General features: G+C 41.3%; 2 protein-coding genes across 5 annotated transcripts; one reads left to right on the forward strand and one right to left on the reverse strand.

Moving 5' to 3' along the window:
- The first annotated feature begins 185 nt into the window (after positions 1-185).
- LOC136439370 (probable D-lactate dehydrogenase, mitochondrial) lies at positions 186-9,642 on the forward strand. 2 transcript variants are annotated; one of them, XM_066434774.1, is made up of 12 exons: positions 189-389; positions 1,709-1,824; positions 2,534-2,675; positions 5,292-5,433; positions 6,229-6,388; positions 6,666-6,771; positions 6,908-7,001; positions 7,250-7,378; positions 7,622-7,749; positions 7,870-7,960; positions 8,233-8,344; positions 8,531-9,642. In XM_066434774.1, exons 1-12 carry the CDS (start codon positions 309-311, stop codon positions 8,700-8,702), a joined length of 1,473 nt encoding a protein of 490 aa, XP_066290871.1. In that variant the 5' UTR covers positions 189-308; the 3' UTR covers positions 8,703-9,642. The 2 variants fall into 2 exon arrangements, with proteins under 2 accessions (XP_066290872.1, XP_066290871.1); XM_066434775.1 differs by lacking the exon at positions 6,666-6,771 and having other exon boundaries at positions 186-389; positions 5,292-5,437.
- A 783-nt stretch (positions 9,643-10,425) lies between these two features.
- LOC136439368 (NEDD4-like E3 ubiquitin-protein ligase WWP2) lies at positions 10,426-27,924 on the reverse strand. Of its 3 annotated transcripts, XM_066434769.1 has the most exons (26): positions 27,639-27,924; positions 23,469-23,572; positions 23,189-23,256; positions 21,903-22,053; positions 21,345-21,469; positions 20,826-20,984; positions 20,039-20,176; positions 19,128-19,265; positions 18,694-18,948; positions 18,467-18,539; positions 18,262-18,357; positions 17,791-18,020; positions 17,401-17,482; positions 16,863-16,907; positions 15,990-16,124; positions 15,790-15,871; positions 15,611-15,682; positions 15,254-15,342; positions 14,918-15,077; positions 14,615-14,748; positions 14,264-14,422; positions 13,730-13,832; positions 13,485-13,589; positions 13,208-13,304; positions 12,836-12,908; positions 10,426-12,650 (listed from the first exon to the last, which is right to left on the reverse strand). In XM_066434769.1, the coding sequence occupies exons 3-26, from the start codon at positions 23,232-23,234 to the stop codon at positions 12,551-12,553; spliced, it is 2,847 nt and encodes a 948-aa protein (XP_066290866.1). In that variant the 5' UTR covers positions 23,235-23,256; positions 23,469-23,572; positions 27,639-27,924; the 3' UTR covers positions 10,426-12,550. The 3 variants fall into 3 exon arrangements, with proteins under 3 accessions (XP_066290866.1, XP_066290867.1, XP_066290868.1); XM_066434770.1 differs by lacking the exon at positions 16,863-16,907; XM_066434771.1 differs by lacking the exon at positions 20,039-20,176 and having other exon boundaries at positions 27,639-27,920.
- Positions 27,925-27,980: the final 56 nt, after the last annotated feature.

A 27,980-nucleotide genomic window follows, 5' to 3' on the forward strand; every position in this document is an offset into this window, starting at 1 on the left:
CTCACAAATTTTGCTGAATAGGAAAAAAAAATGATAAAGCAAAGAAATGAATACTGCATTTGAAAGGTCGAATGATAATTTGTCTATCTATTCATTGGATATGAAAAATCATAGAAATATGTTTTAGTCTCCGAACTAGCTAATTTCAAGAAAGCTTTGCAATTAGTTTTAGATTTATTCCTCCTGGTAAGGGTCAGTGTCCATACGAAGGACGGCCGTGGCGAACACTGCGGAAGTAGTCACTCCACAGTCGGCAAGTTCAAGTTCCTGTCCATTTGACGTGAAGTCGGAATCTCTCGGGTGAAGAGATGAACTTCCTGCGGCTAGTGGGCGCCTTGTATCGGCCGACCGGGGTCATCAGTCGGACGTACTGTCCTGGGGCTCCTGAGGTAGGAAAGGGGTTCAAGGGCGCTACAACACCGTAAGAATTCGTGCTTACGTGCGTGCGTCCTTGCATGCGCAGTGGGACCAAAATAACATTGGCACAAATACATGTATGTACTTTTGCTAAGCAGTTGTCGTTGGCTTGTTTTCTACACCTCGACAACAAGAAGGCTAGAAGATTATCTTATATAGGCAGGTACCCAATGTGTAGGGTAATGAGGCTGTTTAACGTGTTCGAGGCACCTCCTCGAGCACGGGACCCCCGTTTTACGTCCCTCCCGGAAGACGATTTCGTGGAAAGCTTCGTGAGGCTACAGCAATCGGGACGTCCTTGGTTGGTCTCCCATCCAAGCACTGTCCGGACCGCTGCCTGTGGCACTGGCTGCAAATACACCTGATATTATTATTATTATTATTATTATTATATTTCAGTCCCCAACTTAGGCCAGCTCATGTTTAGGCCGCACCAAGTTAATCTATTGGATTGGATTATCCTTGACATAACGTTATCTCCCCTCCTCTGTTGGAAGCATAAAAGACCATGATGGTTTAAGCACACCCAGTAACAGTGGGGTTCAAGTGCCACTAAACTGACCAGTCTATCGGGTCCAGACCTTTTAGCCTAGTGGTTAAGGCGTGCGGCCTGTGGACTGGCAGGCCTGGGTCCGATCTCCGGAAGCCAGGAGACTGTTCTACTCGCCTCTTGTGTTTCACAGTATTAGGAGGGTCTACATGGAGTGCCACGACAATGCTTTGCGCTGAATTCAGTAAACCCCTTACGTGTTACACTAAAATTGAAGAAGGCAAATTACGAAAAATTTGGTCGCCTCGATTGATATGAATTACGTTACTGTGACACGGACTGACACCTTTCCCTACGAATTACGGGAAATAAAATAAGGCTGCTTATGCCTTACTGAAAAGAGCATGCAGACCCCCAATAAATATGGTTTATATTTGGTCCATGGAGATCTTTACCCTGATAGATATAGTCATGCCTTTACCTTATCAGATTAACTTAAGCTAGTCTGACTGTTTCAAAATTTTATCCAGTTGCTTGAGTAACTATTTTTGGCGTAGTCGTGAATATGTCTTACAAAAGTCAGCTGTTTTAACCTCCCTGCTGCCTAACTCTGTAACTAATATTTTAGGGAATTGGATGCCAAATGGCTACTTCAGTGTCCTTAAGGTTAATAGTGACCAAAATGGTTGTTGGGTTTGATCTTTGTTGATGGTCAGTTCTTTCATTGCATTGCTGAAAACGTTATGTCAAAAAAATAACAAGATAAAAGCATTAAATTTTGTGTTTTTCCCACCCTTTCAGCCCTGTCGTCTGTCAGACTCCCTGGTGGAAGCGTTGTCCACAGCCGTCGGCCTGAAGAACATCTCCACATCATACGCAGTCAGGGAGCAGCATGGGAAGGATGAGTCTTACCACGAGTAATATGAATTATGTTCGATGTTTCCTCCATACATATCAGTATTATAATGAATGCTAGGAAAGTGTTAGTGTAAGTATTATCTTAGCCTGGTTGACCTTGTAGGATGTAAGCAGATGTTGGTGTAGAACATTTTCTGACTACTTTGACAGGCCGAACGAAGATTCCATTTTGTATTTGTGTCACTCCTTTATTGTTTCCTTGAGTAAGGTACTAGAAAATGGAAATGTGGTAAATAAGCTTATGCAGTACTACTGAGTTAGATACAGGTTGCTTTTGAGTTTAGCAGACGAAGGGTGCTTGCAATTGCTAGCCTCAGTAGAATGTAAATTTTGCATACCCTCCAAGCAGAGGTTGGGGGAAAGATAAGAAGATCACAATCTTCTCCCCCAGCCTCTGCTTGGAGAGTAGATTTGGCATGGCCTTTGCAAATGTGTGACTTGTTTATCCAACATACAATACTTGCCTGGATAAAAGATTCAAGTGATTCAACCATGATCTTTAATGAGCCCAAAATATCACATGATGTAGAATTTGGTGACGCTATAACTTCAGGCGGAAGTTATAGATACGAATCTTTCTAGCCAATGAAATTGGGATGTCAGAAAAAGTTGTACAGTTTACAGAGGCCCTGGTGTCTATGCTTTTATGTGCTTGTTTGCTGTGCTTGTTCTTGCTAACGGGGATTTGACTAAAACAAAACCGAACAGACCACAACCAGCTGACGTCGTGGTCTGGCCGGAGAGCACGAACGCAGTCAGCAAAGTTGCCACGATCTGTTATGACAACAACGTACCCATGATTCCCTTCGGTACGGGCACGGGACTGGAGTCAGGTGTCAGCGCGCCCAGGGTAGGACTCCTTCCTCCATGGGCCACACTGATGCAATTTGTTGGTTCTTGCACCTTAAAACATACCTCAAATACACATGAAAACAAGTCTGTTCCTTGGTTCGCACATATATTTTGGTTCAGGTTTTCCTTTCAGCCCCCTGTTCTAATCTTGCTCTCTTGCTGAGAACCAAGTAAATAGATTGGTGTGGCCTTGGTCTCATGATTTATTCAGTCATTTATGGGCAGGGATGAAAATATATAGTACATGTACTCTAAAAGTAATGTAGATATATGTAGGGCATCTGAAAGGTCTTTGTTAGACTCTGTGAGACACACCTAACACCTTAATTGATCCATCTACATCTCCATGTATTGATCATCTACATCTATCGATCCATCTACATCTCTATGTACATGTATGTGTGTGTGTCAGCCATCAAGCTACAAGTTGAGAGAGAGGGAGAGAGACAAGCAGTGACAAAGACATGTCAGTGGTAGTTAGGTAACAGTTATTGAGTTAATCACTAATCACCGGCTTAGTCGTTCATGATTTGTTACCTTCGCGACGAATGGTTTCGTCGAGAAGGTTATGCGACGGTGCTTGTCTGTGTGTCTGTTAGTGAACAGAATAAGTCGAGAACGCCTGGATGGTTTGTTGTCGTAGTTGGTGTGTCGGTGTGTATGTGGCAAATCTCAAGATGATTAGATTTTGGGCGAAGTGTTTTGCATAATTAACGAGAAAAGTGTAAAAATGTGTTCAATTGTATGCTTTACTATGCGTTCTGGTTGCGACGGGGATATTGATACGGGTAGATTGGGGGCAAAGTTGGTCATGAGGGGTCATGAGGGGTCATGAGGCAGGCAGGAAACGTCAGTTACATGTACTGCAGCTGCCAGGGACAAATTGGCTATCAGCCAGCTGTAGGGCAGATACAAGAGATAGGCTTGCCCATGCAGTAATGCTTTAAAGCACTAAAACAAGGGCTCAGAAAAGGATTCACCTTAATTGCAAGCCCCAAAAATTCTTATGCACCAGAAAGCCACATCTGTCTACTTTAGAATCATGCAAAGAAAATAGACAGTTGACCAGCTCGTTCTCTCGTAACAGCTGACAGACGAAAACAATCGTCAACTTTGACCTACTCCCAGCCTGGAAGAGTCCACTCGGAGCATGTGAAACCAAACCACAAAGATATCTCCTTACACCAATTAAAAGACTGAAACATACAAATTTTGACCAAAGTTGGATATACACGGCCTTATATGAGTAAGAACAGTCATTAATGCAGTGCCACAGCATGGGAATACCGAGCATGTCTGTGTGTCTGTTAGTGAACACGATAAGTCGAGAATTCTTGGAAGGATTGTCTTGGTATTTGGTATGTTGGTAGGTCTCGATGAAACCTGAAAATGATTAGATTTTGGGCCCCCTATCGGCTTGTTACGGTACTGCAGCGGAACTTCATGTTATGATATCTCGTGTTGTGGACATGCTATGGAACTGATTTTTAAGTGGTAGATAGCTCGTTGGGCAGAGAGTAAGTGGTATAGGCTTGGGCCCCCTAGCAACTTTTTTGGAACTGCAGGGGTAGGTTTTGCTTCAGACTTTGAAAGGGAATAACTCAAGAAGGGCTTGATGGAAGGTCATGATTTTTTGCATGTACATAGCTTGAGCGATGATGTACATGATTGGATACTTATTATGCAAATCAGTAACTAATTTGCATAATTAATGAGGAAAGTTTATACATTCATCAATTTCCATGATAGGACTCGCAAACATGTGACATATGTAACTGAGGAAGAGAGAAATATTAATAGATATCAGCTATGCAAATGAGAACCTCATTTACATAATCAATGAGAAAATAATATAACTCGAGATGGGCTTGATGGATGGTCATGATTTTTGGTATGTAGATAGCTTATGTGATGCTTTGTATGATTGGATGATAATTATGCAAATCAGATTATAATTAATGAGGCAATTTTAAAAACCTGCTGTGTTCCATGATATGACTATTCAAATATGTGACATTTGTAACTGAGGAAGAGAGGAATGTCAATAGATAGAAATTATGCAAATGTAGGCCTAATTTGCATAATTCATGAGAAACTACTATCATTCCATACTAGTAAATAACGGCAATTTCATACTTGTTGCATTTAGAAGTTGTGTGAATGTGAACACCATTGAATCAAATTATGCTAATAAGGAGCTTATTTGCATTATTGATGAAAAATGTTAGCATAACCTTCTTTGTTAAGCTCATAATCATAACAAGGAGGTTTGGACAACTTATGTTATTTGGGTGAGGAGGATCAACTGGTATGATTTTTGATTGATGAAAAACACTCCTAATACGTCAGTCATAAAGGTCAAAATCATTTCGCGAAGGTATGAGGTCGTAGAACTCTTGTTGTTTATATTGTTATGACTGCTTTTTGTTGTTGTGCACTGCTTATATCAATCAATCTATATGCAGTGAAAGCCAATTAAGTGATAACCGTTGCTGCATAGTACATTATAAAGAGGGCAGTGTTCGTATGTTGTCAGTATATCAACATTCCCAGTATTGCAGGATTGTGCAAGTGAAGTTAGATATTAAGGAAAGAATCCCCTTGTCTTGTGCAGGGTGGTGTGTGTCTGAACCTGACTAAGATGGACCAGGTCTTAGATCTACACCCTGAGGACTTTGACGTGAGCGTGCAGCCTGGAGTGACGAGGAACGCGCTCAACTCCTACCTACGTGACACGGGCCTGTGGTTCCCTGTGGGTAGGTGGGTTAGGATGAGTAGGGTCATGTTTGGGTCATGGTGAGGGATGAGGTTATACTTAGGGTCAGGTTTAGATAGAAACTATTATCCTATATCATGATCACAAAGGAGCTGCCTTATTTCCACACTCTTACATCAGAGTTGGGGTCTTGTGATGATGAAGATATCAATAAATGTGTACAAAAGGTAGCTCCAACTGCCCTATTCACCCCCCTGAAACTGTTTTCTACCTTAAGGTACAGACTTTCCACTCAGATTCTGTTTTCATCTGACTTATTCTTTCAGTTCAGCATTATCTCTTTGAATCCGATAATCAACAGTATAATGTTGTGCTGTGACAACTAGGGGTGGATACCGGTTCGCTGGACCTGATTCGGACCTTTATAACATCCAAGAACCGAGTCCAAAAAAACTGAAAGCCAAAAACCTGTGTCCAAAAAAACCTGAACAAAGTACAAATATATTTTTCTATTTTGTTTGATGTAAACCCCTGACAAAAAGGCATTTAAAATAAGTGCAACATTCAAATATCAAACACTGGTGTATCTTGAAAGTGTTCGCACCAAGAAACTTTTATAGTCGTGCGTGTCAGTAATAATTCTCTATGCTTAATATTGGTCTAATACAACAAAACATTAACTGGACAGGATCAGGTCTAGGTTCAGGTTCAGACCTGAACCTAAATCTCTGGACCTAAACTTCGAGTTGGACCTTATTAAGCCGAACTGGTATCCACCCCTACTGACAACCCACCTGTGGCCTAACAGTTTATTGTTTGTTTCCTAACGGTACAGATCCGGGTGCCGACGCCTCGCTATGCGGCATGGCGGCGACCAGCGCATCCGGCACCAACGCCGTGCGGTACGGGACAATGCGGGAGAACGTGATGAACATGGAGGTCGTGCTGCCGGACGGAACGATCATCAACACAGCCGGCAAGGACAGGAGGACAAAGTAAGGCACTGTTTTTACTCTAGTGTGATATTTTGATGTTCTAAGACTGGTCACTTGGAAATTGTAAATAGATGTTAGGATTTGGGAAATCCAATGAGTTCTGAATGGTTGCAGAATTGTGACCTCACATTACACTGATGATAGAAGCCTATTACGGGTATTGCACAATATTGTCTGAAAAACATGTCATAGACAAACAAATTAACAGACAGAGCAACATCAATATCTCAGGCCGCTCTCAAAGAGACAAAAACTGTTCATACCTCTGCATCTGCAGGAAAACTGCAGCAGGCTACAACTTGACTAACATCTATGTGGGGTCAGAGGGCACGCTGGGTATCATCACCAAGACAACGCTCAGACTGTACGGGATACCGGAAACTGTGGGTGTCAGACAGTCTTTACTTGAGAACATCAATTTTGTCAAAGAAATGCTTTCTGTTTAATGTTGTTTCTATCTAACTATTCATTCTTCAGCTGTATTCCACCTGACTCAAGCACATGGCTCCTGTTTCACAGATCATGGCAGCTGTCTGCTCGTTCCCGTCAGTTCAAGCGGCCGTGGACACGACAGTCATGACTATGCAGAGTGGCATCCCCATCGCCAGAATAGGTGATGTCACAGTTAATGTCACATTCAGTCTTACGTTGCGAAAGATGCATAACCATGTAATTTTTTTCCTGCCAACGTTAGAATAGCTTGTCTGCTGTCTGTTTCTCGTTGGTAGAGGGCGCTGCATCAAGAATATGGATCCCTGTTACTTGGTTGTATGAAAAAAAACCTTCTGAATCAATATGATCCTATTAACCTGATGTAACTATTTCTGGAAATTCAAATCAAGTTTTCCCCCCTCCCCCCAGAGTTTCTAGACGATGTGATGATGGACGCCTGTAACAAGTTTGGTGGTTTGGACTACCCCGTGGCGCCCACCCTGTTCCTGGAGTTCCACGGTTCAGAGAAGAACGTGGCGGACCAGGCAGAAGCTGTGGGTAAGTGCAGAGATGTTGCTTTTGTTTGTTTGTATGACACAACTGGTAAACTGCCTCAAAAACAGTTTTCGTATGTGAAGTACAACCTGGGTAAGACCAATAGATTTGATCCACTCACCCACACTGGGGCATACCCCTTGCTACGTTTTTGATACATACATGTAAAGTGGATTTTTTAAAATGCTGCTCTAATAAAACATGGGATCCCTCCATGAATAAGATGTATATATTTTATCTTGCCAGCTGAGATTGCCCAAATGAATGAGGGGTCAGACTTCCAGATGGCCTCTGACCCCGCCCAGAGGAAGAAGCTGTGGTCGGCACGACACAATGCCTGGTACGCCGGCCTGGCGCTCAAGCCAGGGTCAAAGGTAAGGGTCTCCTGTGTAAAATATTTGAAACAAGAGTGTTTACCAAGTCGTAGTACACAGACAAGATTTGAATTTAGTGTTGAGTCTGTAATTATTTGAACTCCATGTGTATTTCTCCAGGGCTGTGCCACAGATGTCTGTGTTCCCATCTCCAGACTCCCAGAGGTCATTGTGGAAACCAAGGAGGACATCAGCAAGTCATCCCTAATAGGTAATCATATATATTAAGTGTTTTATTCTGCTGAGGATATTTCAACACATGATTTCTGCCTTTTGCAGACCCACAAAACTGCTTGCATCACAGGGGGTGGGGTTGTGGGGTGGACATACCTCAATCACATCAACTTTCATAGGATTTGTAACAAGTTAGTCGTATGTTTAATGCGTTCCAGAAATGCTTTCAGGTGCTCCAAGAGATAATGAGGAATCAAGGTAACAACAAAAAATGACAAGAACTAATGAATTTCTGTCTCACGTTGACAGGACCGATAGTTGGCCATGTAGGTGATGGGAACTTCCATAGTCTCCTGATCATTGACCCGGACGACCCAGCTCAGATCGAGGAGGCACATGTGTTACATGAACGCATGGCGAGGTAGGCAGTCTGAATCATACCTTTGTTTGTGTATTTGTATTGCACAACTTGTGAACTGCCTAAAGGTGTAACCCACCAGTTTGGTGCAGTATGTACAAGCTGTTTTAGACCAGACCAATTGTTTTGATATATAACAGGTAACAGAAAATTTTCCAGCCCTAGATTTAGAATCTTGTTTCTTGACAGGCGAGCTCTAGCCGTTGGAGGGACATGTACCGGGGAGCACGGGATCGGTCTGGGGAAGCGCCATCTGCTACGAGAGGAGATGGGGGAGGGAACCTTCAACGTCATGAAGGCACTGAAACATGCGCTGGACCCTAAAAACATCATGAACCCAGAGAAAGTCATCCCTGTGTAACACAATAGAACTAGGCATCACCAGCTCAATTTGTTGGTTCTTGAATTTGAAAAATAATCATGAACTGGAGCCTGAAGGGAAGTGACTCACATGGTTTTATGTGACTATTTTCAGATTTTCCTCCAAGCTGTCTGTTTTCATATTGACCTTCCGTTTTACTTCGAAATGTCTGGATGAAGGAAACAGTGTGGCCTTAAGCACTATGTATATAACAATTTTGTGCTTCAGAAAATGTTTGCAGTATTGTCTATCATCCACAAACAGGATTTGTTATGGAGTTATTTTTAGCTTTATCTTTCATTGATTTCACCAAAAAAATTAAAATGTCTGGCTAAGCTTTAAAAATAGTAGAAAGAAGGGTATGAAACGACCTGTTAGTCTGTTAGAGTAAGCCCTCTGGAGAGCTTTCAGCCACCGTTTTGTTTAATGCTTTTGACATGTATTTGCTTTGGTTGCAAGTGCTAACATGGTGTAGTGCATTGGATGTATCTTTTGAGGCAATAGAATTGCTTGCATTAATTAGTAACAGGCTGCCTGCAGAGTGCAATATTAATTTAGGAAGGTGATTATTCTAAGATTGCCGAAATGATAAATATCAATAAAATGGTAATTAGATATGCTATATTTATTGTTGCATTTGCATGTTGTAACTAAGTACCTATAATGGCATGTTAAGCTCAATATTAAATATGGTATTCGAGTTCATAACAGAACTTGAGTTGTTCTGGTAATGAGACATGTATGTACCTTGGTACATCTGTATGCTACAACTGAATGTAAACATAACTATATAGAGGACATTTGAAAACTCTCTTCTCTACATTTTGTATGTAATATTCAACATAGACGAGTAAACTTTTGGCACAAATCACTCTTTTAGCAATTTCTGAAACCAGCATTCTTTAATAACAATATATGTAAATAAAGAGTACAAAATTTGTACATGGTGTATTTTGTGGTGAAACCTTTTCTCTGCACACAAAAGTTGAAACTGCTACATGCACAGCACATAGATTTACCATTAAACTTTATCTAAAGGCCACTTTTGACTGGAGCACTGTTAAGACCATGTTAGATATTCCACTTATTTTTACTCTAAATGACGAATAAAGAAACACACAAACTGTTTCATAATAAAATCAGCAATTTATTGGAAAAGAGACTCATTTGAGGATGACAAGAGGAAGACAGACCTGTACAGAAGTGTGTCGAAGGTCCATGCTGGGACAGCAAAGATTGGAGACAAACTTAATGTATATTGAAGATAGGCATTCCGGCATCCCAACCAAAAGTTGAAAAATACTTCATATTCATAATTGATTAAGTTAAAAATAAATCACAGCAAGACAGTTAGTTATCTTTTGAGATGAAGCTAATAGCTGTAATTGTTTTGTGTGGCTTGGTTGGCTGCATGGGAATACCTATCAAAGAAACTCCATCCAAGATGAGCGACTGTCTCGCAGAAACCAAAGTGTGGACTACAGGGTTTTCTGATCAAACAAGGATGTTGGCAGTTTGGCAGCCTAACCTGCCTGAAACTGAATCAGACACCATCTGAAATAACATGACAAAGGATGGGATGATTTGATGGCATCATAAGTTGCCATTGCTGCAAATGACACAAAACAGAATAATGCAGAATTTCTTGTTTTTCTGGCCTTTAAAAAATAGAACACCCTGCAAGGAAGGAAACTGAAAGCGAATAAGTTTAACATGTAATAATTCCTTTAAAAATTCATTTTCTTCAGGAAACAAGAATTTCAGTTGGAGTGACTTTTCCCATCTCAGAACGCCTGCACCTGTTCGTGATGGACCCTGTGAACACACCTTGGTGTGCAAAAGACAGCTGACAATGCTAGGATTGGACATTAATCTAGTGAAGCTTGGCATGTACAATTGTGCATTGAAAATACAGTATTCCTGTGGTACATGAATCACCTTACACAGGCAATATCTGACCAGGAGGGAAGGGCGATATCTGTATAAATACACACCTGATAAAAATAGTAGCAGCGATCGTACACAAACAACAAAATCACAGGTATTCCCCTCCCAGACTAATATAACAGTATTTACATTTACATAAGGATTTCTTTTTTAACTATATGTTAGTAAAATCATCCACTTGGAAAATTGCTAACTTAAATCTCTCCTTCCCTTTTACAGTTGTCAGGCTCTAGTCAGCTCGGATGACATTAAATTTACATGTATTTGTACAAAGCAGATTGCAAATCAGCCAAAGGCTCTTCACACACCCATAGAGCAAGTGGGAGACTTCTAATGCATTCGTAATTAAAGCTGAAATAATATGATCCTCAGATTTCATACACGCAGAGATCTTGCTATTTGCAAATGAAGGCAATTGGTGTGTGGAAAAATTGACTGTCTTATACCGGTAAGACCCCTTTACAGTTTGGTTTTGAAGGAAGTTGCTGCTTTTCTTTTCACTCAACTGGGTATAAGCAAAGTAGTCTATATGAAGAACTTTCCACACTCTGGTTATGGGATTACCAATGGCCTGACAATGGAGTGTCTACAATGGGCACTGGCCAGTTATGAGTGCTTACACTACATATCTGTCCTGTTATGGGACCCACCACACTTTCGAACATGCCTGTTCAGAAAAGGAGATCTGACTTTCCTTCACACCAAAAAAATTGCAAGATTGACACAATTTCATCAAAATCACAATTCTCATCACTTCTCAGGAAAACAAATTAAAGTGGAATTGAGAATCTTAATCTTTCATTCACCAAGCAGGAGAAAACATTTTTGATTTATGTACATACCAGTCTGCTCATGGCTTTTGGTGGCTGATAACCAGCTACCAACTTTTTACATAGCGTACAAAATGGGTGTTGACAGAATGCAGGATTGCTATGCCCTCTGCTCTATGCCTCAGCGCCTTGTGCACATTTGTAACCTTCTCCTTGAGGCTTAACACTGTAACCAATACAAATTGGGTGCCAAAATTCTACTTTATCAAGGAGAAGGTTAACCCTGGTCACTTCAAAAGTTTGTTAAGCCTATAATGATACCATGACATAACATGCTTAGATACAGAGGAGAGTAAACTCATCACATGAAAAAAAATGTGTACAGTAGATCTAAAAATCACATGCAGGATTTAAAACAAGGAACCATTGAAACGTGGTAGGCAGCTTACCAAGTTCAAAGTGACCAGGGTTAAATGGTATGATAGTTCCTAACAAAAGATCCGATCAGTCTTGAAAAAAATTTGGTATGGGTTTGCTACTTTTACTACCTTATGACACAGAAGCCTAATCTTAAGCTTAACCAAGGATCAAACTTACCTTTTGCTTATCAATTATCCATTCTTTCTGTACTTGAATGAACTGTCGTCCTCTACTTGCACCTGCTGCGCAGGAAATTAACATGATTTGACAGGTACAATGTACTAGTTTTGCACATATTTCCTTATTGAACATAACATCTGTTGATTCGGAAACAAAGAGTGCTCATCACACACTCCTAACACATTAATAAGATGGCATCTTGCAGCTAGATTTACATTTAAAAGCCTTCCCCACCCCAAAAGAAAGAAAAAAAAATACTCATTTTAATTTTTGGGAATAAATGGCTATTCTCTATGATTTGGTATCATCAGCAGGCCTATTTCATGATACACAACATTCTGAAAATTTGGTGCTTTTTCAGAAATCATGCTTGATTTTGGATCAACCTAGAGCAGGTAAAAAGGGTTTAGAAGTGCCTAGGTGGGCCACACAGTGGGCCACGCAAGATAACCAAGGACTCCACATGGCCCAAGTGGCCCAGCTATAGTTGAACGGCAGGACAGCAGGGTGTGCGGTTTCCCTGGCCCGTCCCTACTCCTGTCCGAAGCCTTCCGTCTCCTCGATGGCGTAATTTAGCTTCTCCACCAGCTGCTCGTAGCTCTTGTACGGCGGCAAGTCCAGGCGGTTAAAACTACGCAAAACAAACGGACGGTTTGTTAGGTTACGTTGTTGTTTTTATGGCACTAGTTTTCGTACTATCTGCAAACATGTTACCTTTAAACCGACCAGTCTATACTTGAGCATTTTTAAATAACAATCTAGCAAAAAGGTTAGAACTACATGGAAGCAAAATATAGATTACAAGGCTCTGCTCACCATGTGTGACTGCGTGGTAGCCAGGTTTCCTTTCCAACCTTCTCTATACAAAACCTCTGGGGCCCATTGCTCCCTGTAAGACATACATCAGATTCAGATAAATGAGCTGAACAAGTTATACAATGCATGTTTGATAGTAGTTGACACATTGAAAACATTATGCATATCTGGAGATGCAAGGTCAAGACTTAAACTGAGACATAAGGCCATGTGCATCAAGTGAACAGAAGGTAAAGTCTCAACAGATGTAAAGGCCCTGATTTCTGTTTGGCCCTTCCAACTTTGGTGAGTCCTATCCAGTAATCAAAGATGAACATTTGGTAATGCAGGAATGCTGAAGCCAGGACAGTATATGGTGGGAAGTAAACATACCCATCAACTCTGCAAATCCTCCTACAGGTAGCCTGCATGTGCCTGTCACAAACTGTAAAAGTCGGGCCCGTTTCTCGTTGTCCAGTTCCTTTACATACTGCAAGGGAGAAGTCACAACTGTGAGCTGGGAATAGATCTACAAGATCAACATAATCATGATAGTGATTTGACCTAATTTCCATCTTATTCATATCAGATATGGCAATTGTGTTTGTCAAGATGATGGGCTGTCACCATGACAACCATCACCGTGACAACAGTGAGAGGACCCACCCACCTGCCAGAACCACTGGACCTGCTTGCTGTTGCGTGCGTAGTGTCTGTAGATGGTGTTCCTCTGCCAGTCGTTAATGTCAAACTCCTGCATGCCACACAGCATCAACTGGGGGTAGGAAAAAAAACACATCAAGTTTAAATTTGTGTAATCTTTGAACACCCTGTTATAAACTGTACAAGAAACTTTACCAAACTTTTATCATGGACCTTTCAAGTTTTGTATGGATGTACATCAGCGCCCCCTACCTCAAGCTCCCTCTCGTCGAAGTACTGCAGCCACTGCAGCGGGACGACGTCGTTGAAGCCGTCCAGGAAGGCCTTTGTCTGTTCCTCCACACCGCGCTGGAACCTGCAAGGAACATCGTCCTCTCATGTTATCTACTGTCAACAACGTTTATAAGACAACTGTTTTATCATGTAGCTCATTATGCCTCATACCACTAATCAATGCTTAAGTGCTCAATTTGACCTGTGTTGAGTTAAGAAACGCCACACTGGAACCTGCAAGAAACACTGTCCTCTCCCGTACTCTACTTTCAACAACTCTTATAAGGCAAATGTTTTATCGTATACCTAATTGTGCCTCATACCACTAACCAATGCTTAGTGCTCATTTTGACCTGAGTCCAGTTTAGAAATTGGTGTCAGGTGCATTTCTCAGGGCACAACAATGGGACCTGCAAGGGGTTCAAACCTAGGACCTTTATTAAGGTAACATCCTAACCAAAAGGCCAACATGTCACTTAATTCTGTTATCAAAAACACATTGCGGATCTTTACCTCCAGTTGACCATGAGCAGAATGTACTCGTCCTTGTTCTCCTCGTCGACTCGGATGTTTGACCCGTCCTCTTTGAGATCCACCGTCGTGATCTTACCCAGCACCTCGAAGTCAGCACAGAAGTACAGCTCCATGTCCAGCTCATCAATGTCGTTTTCCCTGAGAGAAAAGCAAGATTAACTTCCTACCAATGATTTCATGCATCAAAATGGTATCTTTTGAGAAGAAAAAGCTACAATGTCACTTGGATCAAAAATAATGCATGGATCTTTACCATCTCTAAATACACAACAGGAGAAAGCAGACTTGATCGATCAGACATAATCCTTTTAGAATACACATGCCACCCACTTGATGAACTGCAAGGAGTTGTAGAACTCGGGGTCTACAGACTCCAGGTCCTTCATGGTCAGCTTCTTGCTCAACATCTGCTTGTAGAAGGGCAGCGTGAAGCCGTTGTCGATAAACTTCCCGTGGTACAGCGCCTGTGGACACAAATGGACAGTCTCAGACTTCAGATTCCAAAACACAAACATGACTTTCCAGAGCCACAGTAGGCCACACAGGCCTCAAAACACTCACCTGCAATCTACAGAAACGAAAATGCACAGCCACGAATGAGGGTTTTCCCTGAAAAATAAGAAGAAAGCTTACCATGGCTATAAACCTGCCGATGAACCTGAAGTACATGAGATGGTCGGGGTTGACAGAAGAGGCCGGGTTGATCTGCAGACTGTAGTTATTCTTGCTGGCATACTCAAACAGGCAGTACATGGGGTTCAGCACCTCATGGGACAACATGAAGAACCACTCCCTGGAAACAAGCAAGTCAACAAAATGTTTATTATCAGCCAGTCAATCAGAAAATAATGTTAGGAATCAGTCATAAAGCCTTGAAATATGGTTTTGTTTTCTAAACATCTGATTCATAACACCAAGTCTGCAGGCTTTTTCAAAGTTTCAAGTTATTGCAAGATATAGGTTATTAACCTTGCTATTCCACCGTAGTCGAGTCCTTCCTCCCCTCGGAAAATGATGTACAATCTCCTCCGCAGGTCGAATGGCTGTAACCGCATGATCTGAAACACCAAGAGTTTTAAGTCAGGTATCAACTTGTTTTTTAACACACTTTTGCAGTGTACCAAATATGATCAAAGTTGCTTTAAAAAAAAGGAAGAATAAATCAAAATTGAATCATACCAAATAAGCTCAAAGATACATTGATACATCTACATTATACCCAAAAACACAATTTCTGTTTCACCACATAATTTACACTAATGCTGCAAAGCTAGTCAACATCTAATTAAGATATGTAGATTCAGTCATTAAAATCCATAATCTCACCTGGTGGAAGGAATCTTCGAAGACAGTTTGCCTGGATACACTAATCTTGACGTGGCTAGGCAGGGCGTTAGACTGTAAGAAAATAAAACAAGCTCACATCTGAGTTTGTAAAACAAATCATCAATAATTATTGACTTGGATAAGAATTGTATCAACAGAAAAATACCTAGTCCACGTACCTGACAGAGATACCTGAACTGTCCCAGTTTCCATCTGAAACTTCTTTCGTAGGCAATGGGCACTCCGTATGCTCCTTTGGGTCTGAAGAAGATAGAAGGTAAAGCTGTTAGAGACTTCCATTGTAAGATTGGCAACAGTTAAGCAACATGATTGTAATTGTTTGGGCTCTACGAGGTGCTTAATATAAGCCTATACTAACCCTTTGGCTGTTGCACCACTCCTGGGGTCCTGGAATGTGGTTGTCCGTGAGTTGTGGTCCACGAAGTACCTGACACCCTCCGCTGTGTATCTCATCTCCCAGCCCTCGGGCAGGGGCTCCTCGTTTACCGCACTTCTTCAGTAAACAAACCGTGCAAAACACACAAACAAAACGTCAAGATCCTCAGAGTGGATGTGATTAATCACAACATGTTTTACCTCTATGCAAAGTTTCTTGTTCACACAAACCTAATTTATCAAAGTAAAGACTAAAGGACTCCTACATTAAACATGGGACCTAAGAAATTTGAGCACACAACTTTTTAAACTTAAAGTAAGACCATTTTGATTCGATTATATAGATGACATCCTCTAGGAAACCGTGTGTGATGAAAACAAAGTCAGGCAAAAAAAAGGTTGCCTTTATTATGAAATCCATGTGGTCAGGAACAAATAACTAAACACACAGAGTATGGTATACTGAAAAATAGATTCTTCATTTTTGTTCCTTCATATCTTCTTCTTTGACTTTGGAATTGACTTTGGCATTCTCCAACATTAGTATCCATTTCACAATTTTTTTGTGTGCAATCTGTAGCATTATTTGCTCATTTTGGAGCTGCTTTGTATTATTTATAGTGATTGAAAACTTTTGGTGTTGTTGGAAACGGACGAAAATTGATGCGCGCGCGGATGTCATCCATATAATCAGAGCAAGATGGCCTAACCAGCGTTTGACAGTCACAGTACAAACTCTGAATATCACATGCAAACTCATTAACTCATTTGGAAAATGTTCCTTCCCACCCTTTATCAGGTGACACCCTAAGGCAAGGCAAACCCCAAACAGACCCTTTAGAAACCCCATACCCACCCTTCAGCTGTTGCGCCACTCCTGGGCTCACCGTTTACTGCACTTCTTCAGGAAACAAAAACGTGCAATACACGCATACAAAACGTCAAAATTCTTCAAGTGGATGTCATCACAACAGTTTTTTTCTCCTTTTTGCATTATCTTCTCTTCACAGAAAACACATACAGAGCTAAATGCAAAAAGGATGGAACGAGCTAAAAGCCCATGGACTAAATAATTCTCAAGTTGATGTCAACTTGAAGACAATGTAAGTCAAAATGTTTCACTCTTCACAGCAAATTGTTAATTTTTCACTCTTCTGAATCACACATGGTCTGCATTTTCATGTCCTCAGATATGGAATCAAACTGTTCCATAGAAGATTACAGGACAAAATATAACAATTCGAACAATTGGTTTTCCATGTAGTTGATCTATGAACAATTTCTTGTTTTGACAAGAGTGATTTTGCTCTCAATCCCCTGGTTCAGACTGTTCCTTAAGGCATGGGAGTGGGGATGGAGTTGAGGACAGTTGCGGCCATAACTAAACCACCTACCCCTGTGTCCTAGGGTCCTCCCACTGAGTTGTTCTGGTGTTGTGGTTGACAAAGTAAACCCTTCCATTCTGCTCTCTCTTCTCTGGTAAACAACAAAATAAGAAGGGACATCAACTGAATAAAATGTATACATACACTGCACAAAACATAGTTTTAATAACAAAGTTTCAACAAAGATAGAACAATATCCCGTATTGTGCAAAACGGTTGAGGAACTATTTTTACAAATCTAGAAAGCATGGCTTGAAATATCCTTATCAATCTTGCAATATTCTGTGATTAACAATACCAAGCCTGTAGCCTGCAAAATTTCAATGTTGTTTTCAGCAATCTGGAAATATCCAGGTTGCAGGTGGGTATTCTGAGCCCTGTTAGTGTGCATGTACTTACCCCAGCCAGGAGGGAGCTGGCCTAGCGGATCGTCCGCGGCGACAGCGTTGGTCTGCCAGAGAAAGCGCTGCTGGTACTGCTGCATGGCGGCCGTCTGGTGCTGCGTACGGTACTGCTGCCACTGCTCGTAGTTCCGCACCGTGTCCACCGTGGGGCGCTGCCACGTGGTGGTGCGCGTGTTGTGGTCCACATAGTAGACTCTGCCCCGGGGGTCCACACGCCGCTCCCAGCTACAGTATCATGGAATACGTAACGGATTCTTCATTAGTCTTATTTAAACAATTAGCCATGCAGTGGCATCTTCACCGAATTGGGAAACATAAAAAAGGGTCCAGCTTCTATTCTTAGTAACAAATGCTTGTGTGGCCTACAGTGCATTAACACTCTCCATGCTAAGGTAAGCATTTAACATACTAAATTTGCACTGGTTACAGTAAAGGGCAGTAGGAAGGTTTAAGAAGCGTGACTGACCCTGGTGGCAAGGGCTGCGGCCTCTCCCAAGTGGTAGTTCTGGTGGTGTGGTCTACATAGTACGGTCTGCCATGGGGGTCTATCCTCGTCTCCCACCTAAGCAACAAACAAACAAACAAACAAACAGTTGTAATTGTCACTGCTAAACAAATATCAGTGATATTTTCAAGGTTAAAAGTGTTGGGCATACGAAGTACCCACTCACCCAGGAGGGAGCGGCTCCTGCCCTGGCTGTGTCTGCCCGTTCTGGGCCGTTGGGTTGGAAGTGTCGCTCGCATCTGGGAATCAGACAAATCAGGGAGTTTAATACAGTTCGCAAAAAACATATACAATATATCCCAAAGCCACACAAAATAACCCCAGCAGCATCATTATTTACATATTAAATAAAAGAACTAAAAGAGAGTAGTGTTTGACTTCCACTCTACCCACCAGGAGGAGGGCCACTGGGAGGGCCAGTGGGAGGACCTGGGTTTTGCTGTGGGGACGGGCCGGCACTTGGCGGTTTGCCCTGCTGTCTGCTGTTGGGCTGCGGGGAGTTGCTGGCAGCTGCGGCCGCTCCTGCAGCTGCTGCTGCGGCCCCCGACCTGCTGGGGAGGGGCGGCGGTGGCTGCTGGGAACTGGCCTGTGACGATAGGTCAGCGGACGGGGGAGACGGAGCCGGGCGAGCAGCGCGAGATCTCGCACCTGGAGAAGGCAGAAAGAGCAGGATTCTGTGTCATTACTGTGAAGACACACACAAATACAAAACAGTCACACCTGCTAACACACATTAACACAACCAGCATACACACTCACACACACATGTGCATACGTACACAAATACAGAAACCCTGACAACACAAAAAAACAGTAGTGTGGCCCACCTGGCTGCTCGGCATGTCTGGAGTTCGGGGTGGACGTATTGCTGGACGGGCCATTCTGCTGGCTGGTGGGGGTGGAGGCGTCACCCTGTCCCCGGGACACTTCCCCGTTAACATGTTGTCTGCTACGCTCAGGAGTGCCTGAAGTTGAAAAACAAACTAGGCATTAGAACTGTTAATAAGGGTACTGCGTAGAAACGTTGCTCTTTCAGCGAAATCTCACAAGAACTAACACAATTCCAGCTGTTTTCATAACCCTCTTATGCACATTGGACAATTCAAATTTGAGCTATTAATCTTAAGATACACAGTATCCCCACAAACCTACATACATGAAAACAAATGGAGAAATAAAAAAATCATGTAGAAGAATACAATTCAACAAACTTTTACAGTCAGAAAGTTTATAGCACATCCATGAACAAGTTGAAATTTGAATGCTAAGCTTTCAACAGAGCACTGTTGAAATATGGGACATGATTTGTGTTGTTAGGTGTTGCAAACCTTTGCCCAGCAACTACCTATAGCACAAAAGCAGTTAGTTTTGCTATTCTTTTGCTATTCTCTCACAAACAGGTCAATCTAGCTGTACATGTCAATAACCCACGACTCAATCAACATCACTATGGGGACTACAGAAATTGATTCCAGCTAGAACATCAACATTACTGCTATGCTAAGTGATTATCATAGACATAACTACATATATTAGAAAAAGAGACTATCCTTCATATTGCCAGTACACATTTCTAAATTTCTAGATCGTTGGAAAAAGGGCGGGGAGTTACTGCTAAAGGGGACTAAATGCAGACATTGTTTGGAAGCATTTTTGTCTACGCAGAAAGCAGCACTTATGCATTGTCCAGATGCGTTTCAATCTGTATATAGTGGGACCTTCAGACCAGTAGACTTACCAAAGAGTGACAGAAGAGACCTAGGCCTGATGGGTCTAGATGGGAGTAACCTATGACCCCTAGAACTAGGGGCATCGTCTGTGGAATCGGAGGAGGAGGAGGGGGCTACAGAATCCTCCCCCGCTTCAGAGGGAGGGGCTAAACACACGTTTCCACCAGCAGCAGGGAGAAAGAGACACACACACACAGAAAAGAGCAGAGCTGTCAGATGTGTCGGACATGGTTACGAGAGGGGGTACAAACAGCAAGTTGAAGAGCTGAGTGGTAAGATATCTTGGACAGGTAGAAAGTAGGGACTTAACACAGGGTACAGAACAGCCTGCCGAGGGGATATAGAGCTGGGAAGGGGGTGAGAACAGCAGGGAGAAGAGCAATGGTCAAAGATTGGAGGGGTAAAGAGCAGCTGGGAGAATACAGCAGAGGCAAGTTGTAGCACATGGGCTCTCAGGGGAGTACGAACACCAAAACGAAGAACAGCAAAGAGGTTTTGGAAAAGCAAGAGGTATACAGTCGTAGGCAAGGTGTGGTGACACAAGAAGGCTGTTTGTTTGTGTGTGTGTGTGTGTGTGTGTGTGAAAGGTATGGCAACATTCAAAATCTTTACCTATCCAGACTGTTTTCCCAACAAAATGGTGTGGATAATCTAGTTATCCAGACAAAGAGGTACTGTTCTAATCTAACAGGTGGTTCCTACAATGAGTCACCCTAGTGCTATCAAACCGAGCTGACGTGATCTTTGCTTTCTCTTGGATACGAAGCTACTGCTACAGAAGGTTGAAATGTTTACCGGCTGAGGCCGCTGTGCCGTTAGCCATGTGCTGGAGGCGGCCCTGATAATGCTCCATGTTGACGTTCATCCCATCCAGAACAAGCTGCAGATCACCAGCACGGACCTGAACATTCTTCACGTTCAGCTGCAGCTCTTTTCTCAACTCCAGGTTAGTCACTGGGGGACACAAAACAAAGGATTCATGGCTTGAGTTTTACATACGTACTGTATATAATATATACATGTATTGGGTTCAAAACACTAAATCACAATGTAATTTGCAGCTAAAAAACAAAATTGCAGATAAGACTTGGCTTAGGAGTCCATGGCTAAGAATTGTAAACTATCAATCAGTTGGATTCCAGCATGTCATCAAAAAGGTAAAATTATATTCCTTTTGATATTAGATAATAAGTTCATGCAATGTGCTACATGTACACTTTGCTTTAACACTCTCCTTAGTAAGTTATGTTGTGTGCAGAAAACCTTTGGTGAATGGACAGGCTACAGCAGTGATAAGGTGAACTCAAGACTTACATTTCCCACTATTATCCCTTAGAACAGGGTACAAGTCAAGATGCAGCCTTCCCATCAAGACGTCTGTCTTTAGGTTGAAGTGGTTGAAGACACTGAGCTCGAGTTTGCTGTAAGGAGTCACCAACCTGAGGATAAAAAGACAAACATGTGACCTGTGTCATTTGTGTACTTGATGTACTTCACACTTTGACATTTTTACTTTCTCACTATATGGCTGTTTTGTCATATCTGGATTACCTTTTTGCATTCGCCTTCCACTGTGTCCACATATATCTTTATATTGACCACAACAGCGCCACAAAACTTTATAAAATGTACCCAAGCTGCCCATTTAAGAAGGTGTGAAATACCCATTGTTTTCCAGCTTCTTTCAAAGACAGCTTTGAGCCCTCAAAATCAAGATGACCCCTATGAGATTCATCTCTCAAAATGTAAGAAATACAGACAAAAGACAGTTTGGGACCCTCAAAATCATGATAACCTCTTTGAGATTTGCCTCTCAAACCGTAAGAAATACAGCTTAAGATGGTTATATGTTAAAAGCTTTTCATGACTTACACAGTGAAGTGTTCATTCCAGGTGGGAGTGAGGGTTTTCTTGACCACCTCAGTCTTCCTGGGAGGCTGTCCGTCCACACTGAGCTCCACGTACGGATCAGGCTTACTGGCAAACCAGCCGCCACCGACATCCTTCAGTTTGGCCGAGGTGACTGACAAACAAATAAACAGAAGGTAAAGATCTACAACACTGCCACTGGCCATTTGTACAAAATCTTTAGGCCTATACCAGGTCTTCCTATGGTGGTATGGATTGTAGAATTCGAAAAAAAAGGAATAATTGGCCAGCAGTAAGGTTAATAATTTCTCCTCTAAGACCTCTGGTGGCCAAACTTCCCTGGCAGATATTCTCCCTATAGCTGGCATAGTTAGTCTGGTAGAGACTACAAAATCTTGTGAAACCAGAGGTCAAAGGTTCAAGATCTCATAGCCATATTTTAATAGGGTTACAACTTCTGATCAAAGCATTTTTTCACATATTTCCCTGAACCAAATACTGTACTTTATGTCATACCTGGGCCTGATACGTGTGTTCCGGACTGTGTGATAACTATCCGTATCACATGAGGTTCTAGAGTTGTATCACACGGGCTTCCATAGAATATTTCGAATGCATTTCGAGCGCCCTGGTTGCGCCGCCATCGAAAATTCGAATACTGGATTCGGAGGTTGGAATCAATGTTGCTACAGTTTTTTATTCGAGGACACAACACTTCCTCAACTTCTGGCATATTCCTCATTGAAATGTGTTTTCTCGGGTGGGTATGACATAGATAAAATACAGCACGGTGTATTCGCAATCACCCTCGGTCCCAGCCCTCCCGCGGGTCGGATCCTACCCGCAGTCGGGCGGGTACCTCGGGTGATACCGAATACCCAGTGTTGTATTCTATATTTATTATAGCAGTGTTCTCACTAGGATTTTTCACAGGCAGGAATATTTTAGGGGGGTCTGAGGCATCCTCCCCCTGGGAATTTTGAACTTTAAAACTCTCAAAGACACTATTTCCTGCATTCTGAGGGCTAAAGTTTGTGAAATAAAGCCAAAGTTTTATGCTTTTGCATCAAAACAACAGAAAATCCCCCCTACGCTGGTTGAAACACAGCGTAGGGGCCAAAATCACAGCATAGGGGATCCAAATCACAGCATAGGGGCCCCCTACACTCAAATGCCCTGGCGAGAACACTGTTATAGGGTCACTACCAGAATATATATTATATCAGAATACTGAAAACAAATTTTTACTTCTTTGGTATATATCTCAGGAAACACGATCTGCTACTCACTTGTCACCTGGAGCTGGGAAAATGATGGGTTCTGCGCATCCGACATCTTCTGAGTCTGCTTACTGAGCCTATTGGAGATTTTACAAAATGGATTTCAAACAACTGTGGGTCAAGTTTCATGATGACGCACATTGAATGAATGCTTACAAATTGCAAACAGAATGCCAACAAATTAAATAAGTTCTTGCATCCAAAAGAAACAACATATATTTCAACAATACAAATGTTATAGCTGAGCTAGTACAAGGACTATACTTCACAACTACAAGGATTATAGTACCTTTGCTATGCTGTAGTGGGCTGCACCTCTGGTTGTGTGGCTGAAGGCAGGTTTGATGGTCAGGTTGTGGGGGGCATGGCTGCTGGGGCCACTGTACAGCAAAACTGGAGAAACACAGAAAAAGAGCATTAAACATGAGTACTATACTCATTATACTATCTATAGCCTTTTTATAGATAAAATTCGAGATCTACCTCTTGTCTCCTGTAGCACATATACACGTATGTAGGGCTACAAGTTTCATTGCTGTTATCATAACAAAGTAAAGTACATATGTTTCTTGTCAGTGTACATCCTTACTTTCATCAAGAAGTGTGGAAATTCCTAAACGTGTTCAAGTCACGCCTCAAACACAGGACTGACAGTTTTACATTCCTTCCGAAGGACAACGTGCAATGCCAAGTCAATATTGCACAAATAAGCAAACTTCAGAATCTATAGTACTCTGTCACTAAATCTAGCAGATGCATTACGCACTAATTACCTCGTATGACCCACATACATGTAGAAAAGGGCCTTATTTGCTTTTAGCCTTTTTGCATATTAATGTATTTCATCATATCAAATTCCTACTTAAAATGACAGGACTCCAGATCAATTTCAAAAAAGGTACACTGCCGTACATAACCTATAAATCTAGGTGCATAGAAAAATTTGGGTGCACATAAAAATTAAATTTTAAAACAAAGAAAAAAGTCAGCAAGACCTAATTACCAAACCATACTGCCTCTGCGTAGGGCATGAATCTGAAATTCTATAGCTAACTTCAACATTTTGAATAACTAATACAATAAAGGTTTTATCACTTTTCCTGACACTTAAAATGTCAACAATATGCTGTATACTAGACTAGCGCACAAAAGAACCTTGCATCTCCACAAATATCAAATATCAAGGTGCACCAGTGCAAGGTGCACCAGAGCAAGGTGCACTGTCAAAATTCAAACATTTAGGTACACAGATTCCAAAGTTGGGTGCACAAAAATGTAAAGCCTTGTCTGGACATTAAAATCTAAGATAGTATACATTAATAGCAATCATACTACCAGGTTTACTCATAAATCTGAGTAAAGCTAGACAGTTGTTTACCTTAGGCCACACGAATTTAAATTCTTGGTTAACGGATTTTTATTTTTCAAAAAAAAAAATTTAGAAAAAAAAATCATGAAAACAGAAGCCGCCAAAACAATACTTCACTCCCTTGGGAATGAAATAAATACATGTATGTGAGCCCTGTTCTTTGAAAAAGAGTTTCAGAAACCAGTGTTCATAGGGGAAAAAATGAGGTATCAAAATGGCAGTGAGCCTGAAGGCTGAAAAATCAATAAATACAGGACTGAATGCCTACATCATACTTGTCCATGTATTGCCTTGTATACGATATTTCATACATCAGCACTTTTTATGGAGTGGAAAAATGTGCCTGGGATTTCAGTTGATTTGATATGGATGCCAGCAATGCCTTGGGCTTGGTCTGGCAAGGGTTTCCCTGCAGCTGAGAGCAGGTTTGGAAAGTACTAGATTCAAATTATGGGATACATGTGTATGTGTGACACTGTGATGAGATGATGTGTCAATATGCACCTTTATACACTCTTTTCCAGTCAACGATGTAGCCACTTACTATTTTGATTATTAAAATCAAACTAACAATTTGGAAATTTTCACACCCAGTCCCCTGCTTTGCTAGCTATCAGTAAAAAAGACATACCAGAAAGTTTGCATCCCTTACAACTTACTCTAGAAGAAATTTGATAGGAAGCAATCCTTCTATACATCTTTTCACTCACTATCACATGACTGAGGATTGGGTCACCCTATGTCAATACAGCCCAATTCAAATGCTTGTGTAACAAATGCCCTATCTTTTCTAGTTGTTAAAAGCTAAAAGAAAAGGAAAATCAACCTACATCATAGTAAGTACTGTATTCTGTTTCATATGCAAATATATGACTATAATAAAAAAAATTGTCTACAAGTCTTTTAGTTTACACAGAACTGTGAAGCTTTACATCAGCTCTTATCTCTAAAATCAAACCTACACATGTAGTTGCAAATACAAAGTATAAATACATGTATATCAAAACAAGTTGAATGACTTGGAATCAATGTATTATTAGTGTATAGCTCAGATATTGCTACTTTTATCAATGACAAAATCTCTTTTGTACTAGGGGATAAAGGTTTGCAGCCATTAGAAATATATCCAAAATGATGTCATTTAGTACTTCTCTTACAGACATAGTAAGTCGTTAAGTTTTGAGCAAACATTTCGCAACTATGAACAACCACAACAAGCCACATCCTGGTAACTTTAAATACATGTTACGTTATGAGGTCTGCATTTACTGAATTCATAAACATCATTAATTCATATAATCATCCATCAACATCAACTCATCTTTAAAAGACATTTTGTCATGATGAGTGATGCTTGCATGAATTCTACACAAAAGAATTGACAAGCTTGAGTATACGTGCTGATGATTGAATTTTCATCCCTGCTTGTTGATCTATTTGGTGATTATCACAACTAGGTTTTACAAACGTATTTTCATGACTGACACCTGATTGTACATGGACTTTTGTCAGTCTCCACTAAAAAAAATGAAAGAAAGACAGGGACATGACAGTTACATGGATCTTTAGGACAGTGATGGGCTAACAGAAACATATCAAAACTTGTTCTTCTCCTTTGTCAATAACTCATGAAATAGAGGCTACTGCTATAAATTATTGGCCCTTCTGGCAAAATGTGAGGTCAAGGGTTAGGTTTTTCTGCTGAAAATTGTGATTGTCTTTTGTTGGGCACCAACCATGCCATTCAGTAAAATCTAATGGCTAAGTTCATGTTGATTTGTTTCTCATTCATGTTGATGTTGTTTTTCAATTTGTTATACCGTCCATATTACCATGTTTTAATCAATTGAAAAAAAGTTCCTCTTTACAATAATACAGTGCATGTTTTCTATCAATGGCTACTTCTTGCCCTGACCTTATTATAAATGTTACAGGGAAAAGGGATGTGTAAAGCAGTAGTATCCAGTGTGTGTACAGACTCAGAGTAACAAAACTTATAATATATATCTCCAAGGAATGGGGAGAAAGCAGAGCCTGGAACTAAACAGGATGACACTCAGGCTAATGCAGAAGGTCTTTGGAAAATGTTTGTTACAATCAAGGAGGTTAAAATTTAACCTCCTTGTTACCATGTACATCTGTGATTATCACTTGTTCTTCCTATGACTATTACATGTAGACAATAATTACTGTGCAATCATTGACTAATCATCAGAGTATGAGTCTTCAGAAGATGTCGTATATTATAAAATACTAGTAAGTATTTATGTAGCTAACTACTTAGTTATGTAGTTATGTAGCTAACTGTACAACAGACACCAACATGCATACAACACCAGTGTCATAATCTTTTCCAAGTGATTCGTCACAACTGTACCTTGTTTTTAACTCTTTAATTTTTTTGTCCATGTAACAGATAATTTTGAAAAAAAATTACATCCAAATTGCTCACTGTATTTTTTGTTTGGGTAGTCTATCGGTCAAATGTCCAAGGTGCTGAAACTTGTCACGTAACAAAATTATGGCCAAACATGGTCCTACAAAAACCCAAGTTTTCATACTTCACAAGTGAACTGACCCTACATTCTCAGTGTTAGCAACACCATATTAATTAAGCAACGCAATTCAGAAATGTGTTTATCTACGCTTAAGGGTAAAAATCCTCACATCAAAAACACTTCATATCTGCAGCATGCTACCGGGAAAGTTTGTTGTTACCATGGTCTGTCTCGCTGCAGGATAAATTTTGGTTGGAACACGAAGGAACGCACCAGTCACTTCTACGCCACAAAACATGAAGTTTGGGGCCTGTGTCATCCGCGTTAGGGCTTTAGTCAAGTGCTTTGAGCAACTATACACCATCGCTTTCTGTTTATGCTGTCAGCTGTGTCTTCTTTACTGTTAGATCTGGTTCGTCGTGTCTTTTGTCCCTGTTTCTGCCACCAAAAGGAGCAGCAGGGACTGGCTACGTCTGGACGTCGGCCATTTTGGAAAGGAATGGTCAGATGTCTGAACACAAAACAGGCCGAATCCTACCCCTATAAACCATAATCTGCGAAACCGTGATAGCTTGTATATTTAGAAGCTTACCTCTGTTAATTGCGGTTCTCTGTTAAGTTCCTACCGTCGCCAAGGGGATGTAATCCTGTGAAAAAGTGCTAGTCCTCACTGGCTCAGACGACGTTTATTTCCGCCATACCATCGGGGCCCGGCCTGATCACGTGAGACTTGGTCATGACGTCACGTCAGATGGTAGGTTGGCACCAGGCACGACATTCAGCCGCCGATTCAGACCGTTTCACGGGCAAAACTGGCTAAAAGAAGGACGTAGGTAATAAAAGTGAATCATTAGAACCCTGTTAGATCAATTACAAAGGTTTACACAAGCAAAATAGTTTAGTTTTTGACAGAAACGTGCAGGCGACCTAACCG

The sequence above is a fragment of the Branchiostoma lanceolatum genome, chromosome 7 (genome assembly GCF_035083965.1).
Source record: "Branchiostoma lanceolatum isolate klBraLanc5 chromosome 7, klBraLanc5.hap2, whole genome shotgun sequence".
In the NCBI taxonomy this organism is placed as follows: Eukaryota; Metazoa; Chordata; class Leptocardii; order Amphioxiformes; family Branchiostomatidae; genus Branchiostoma; species Branchiostoma lanceolatum.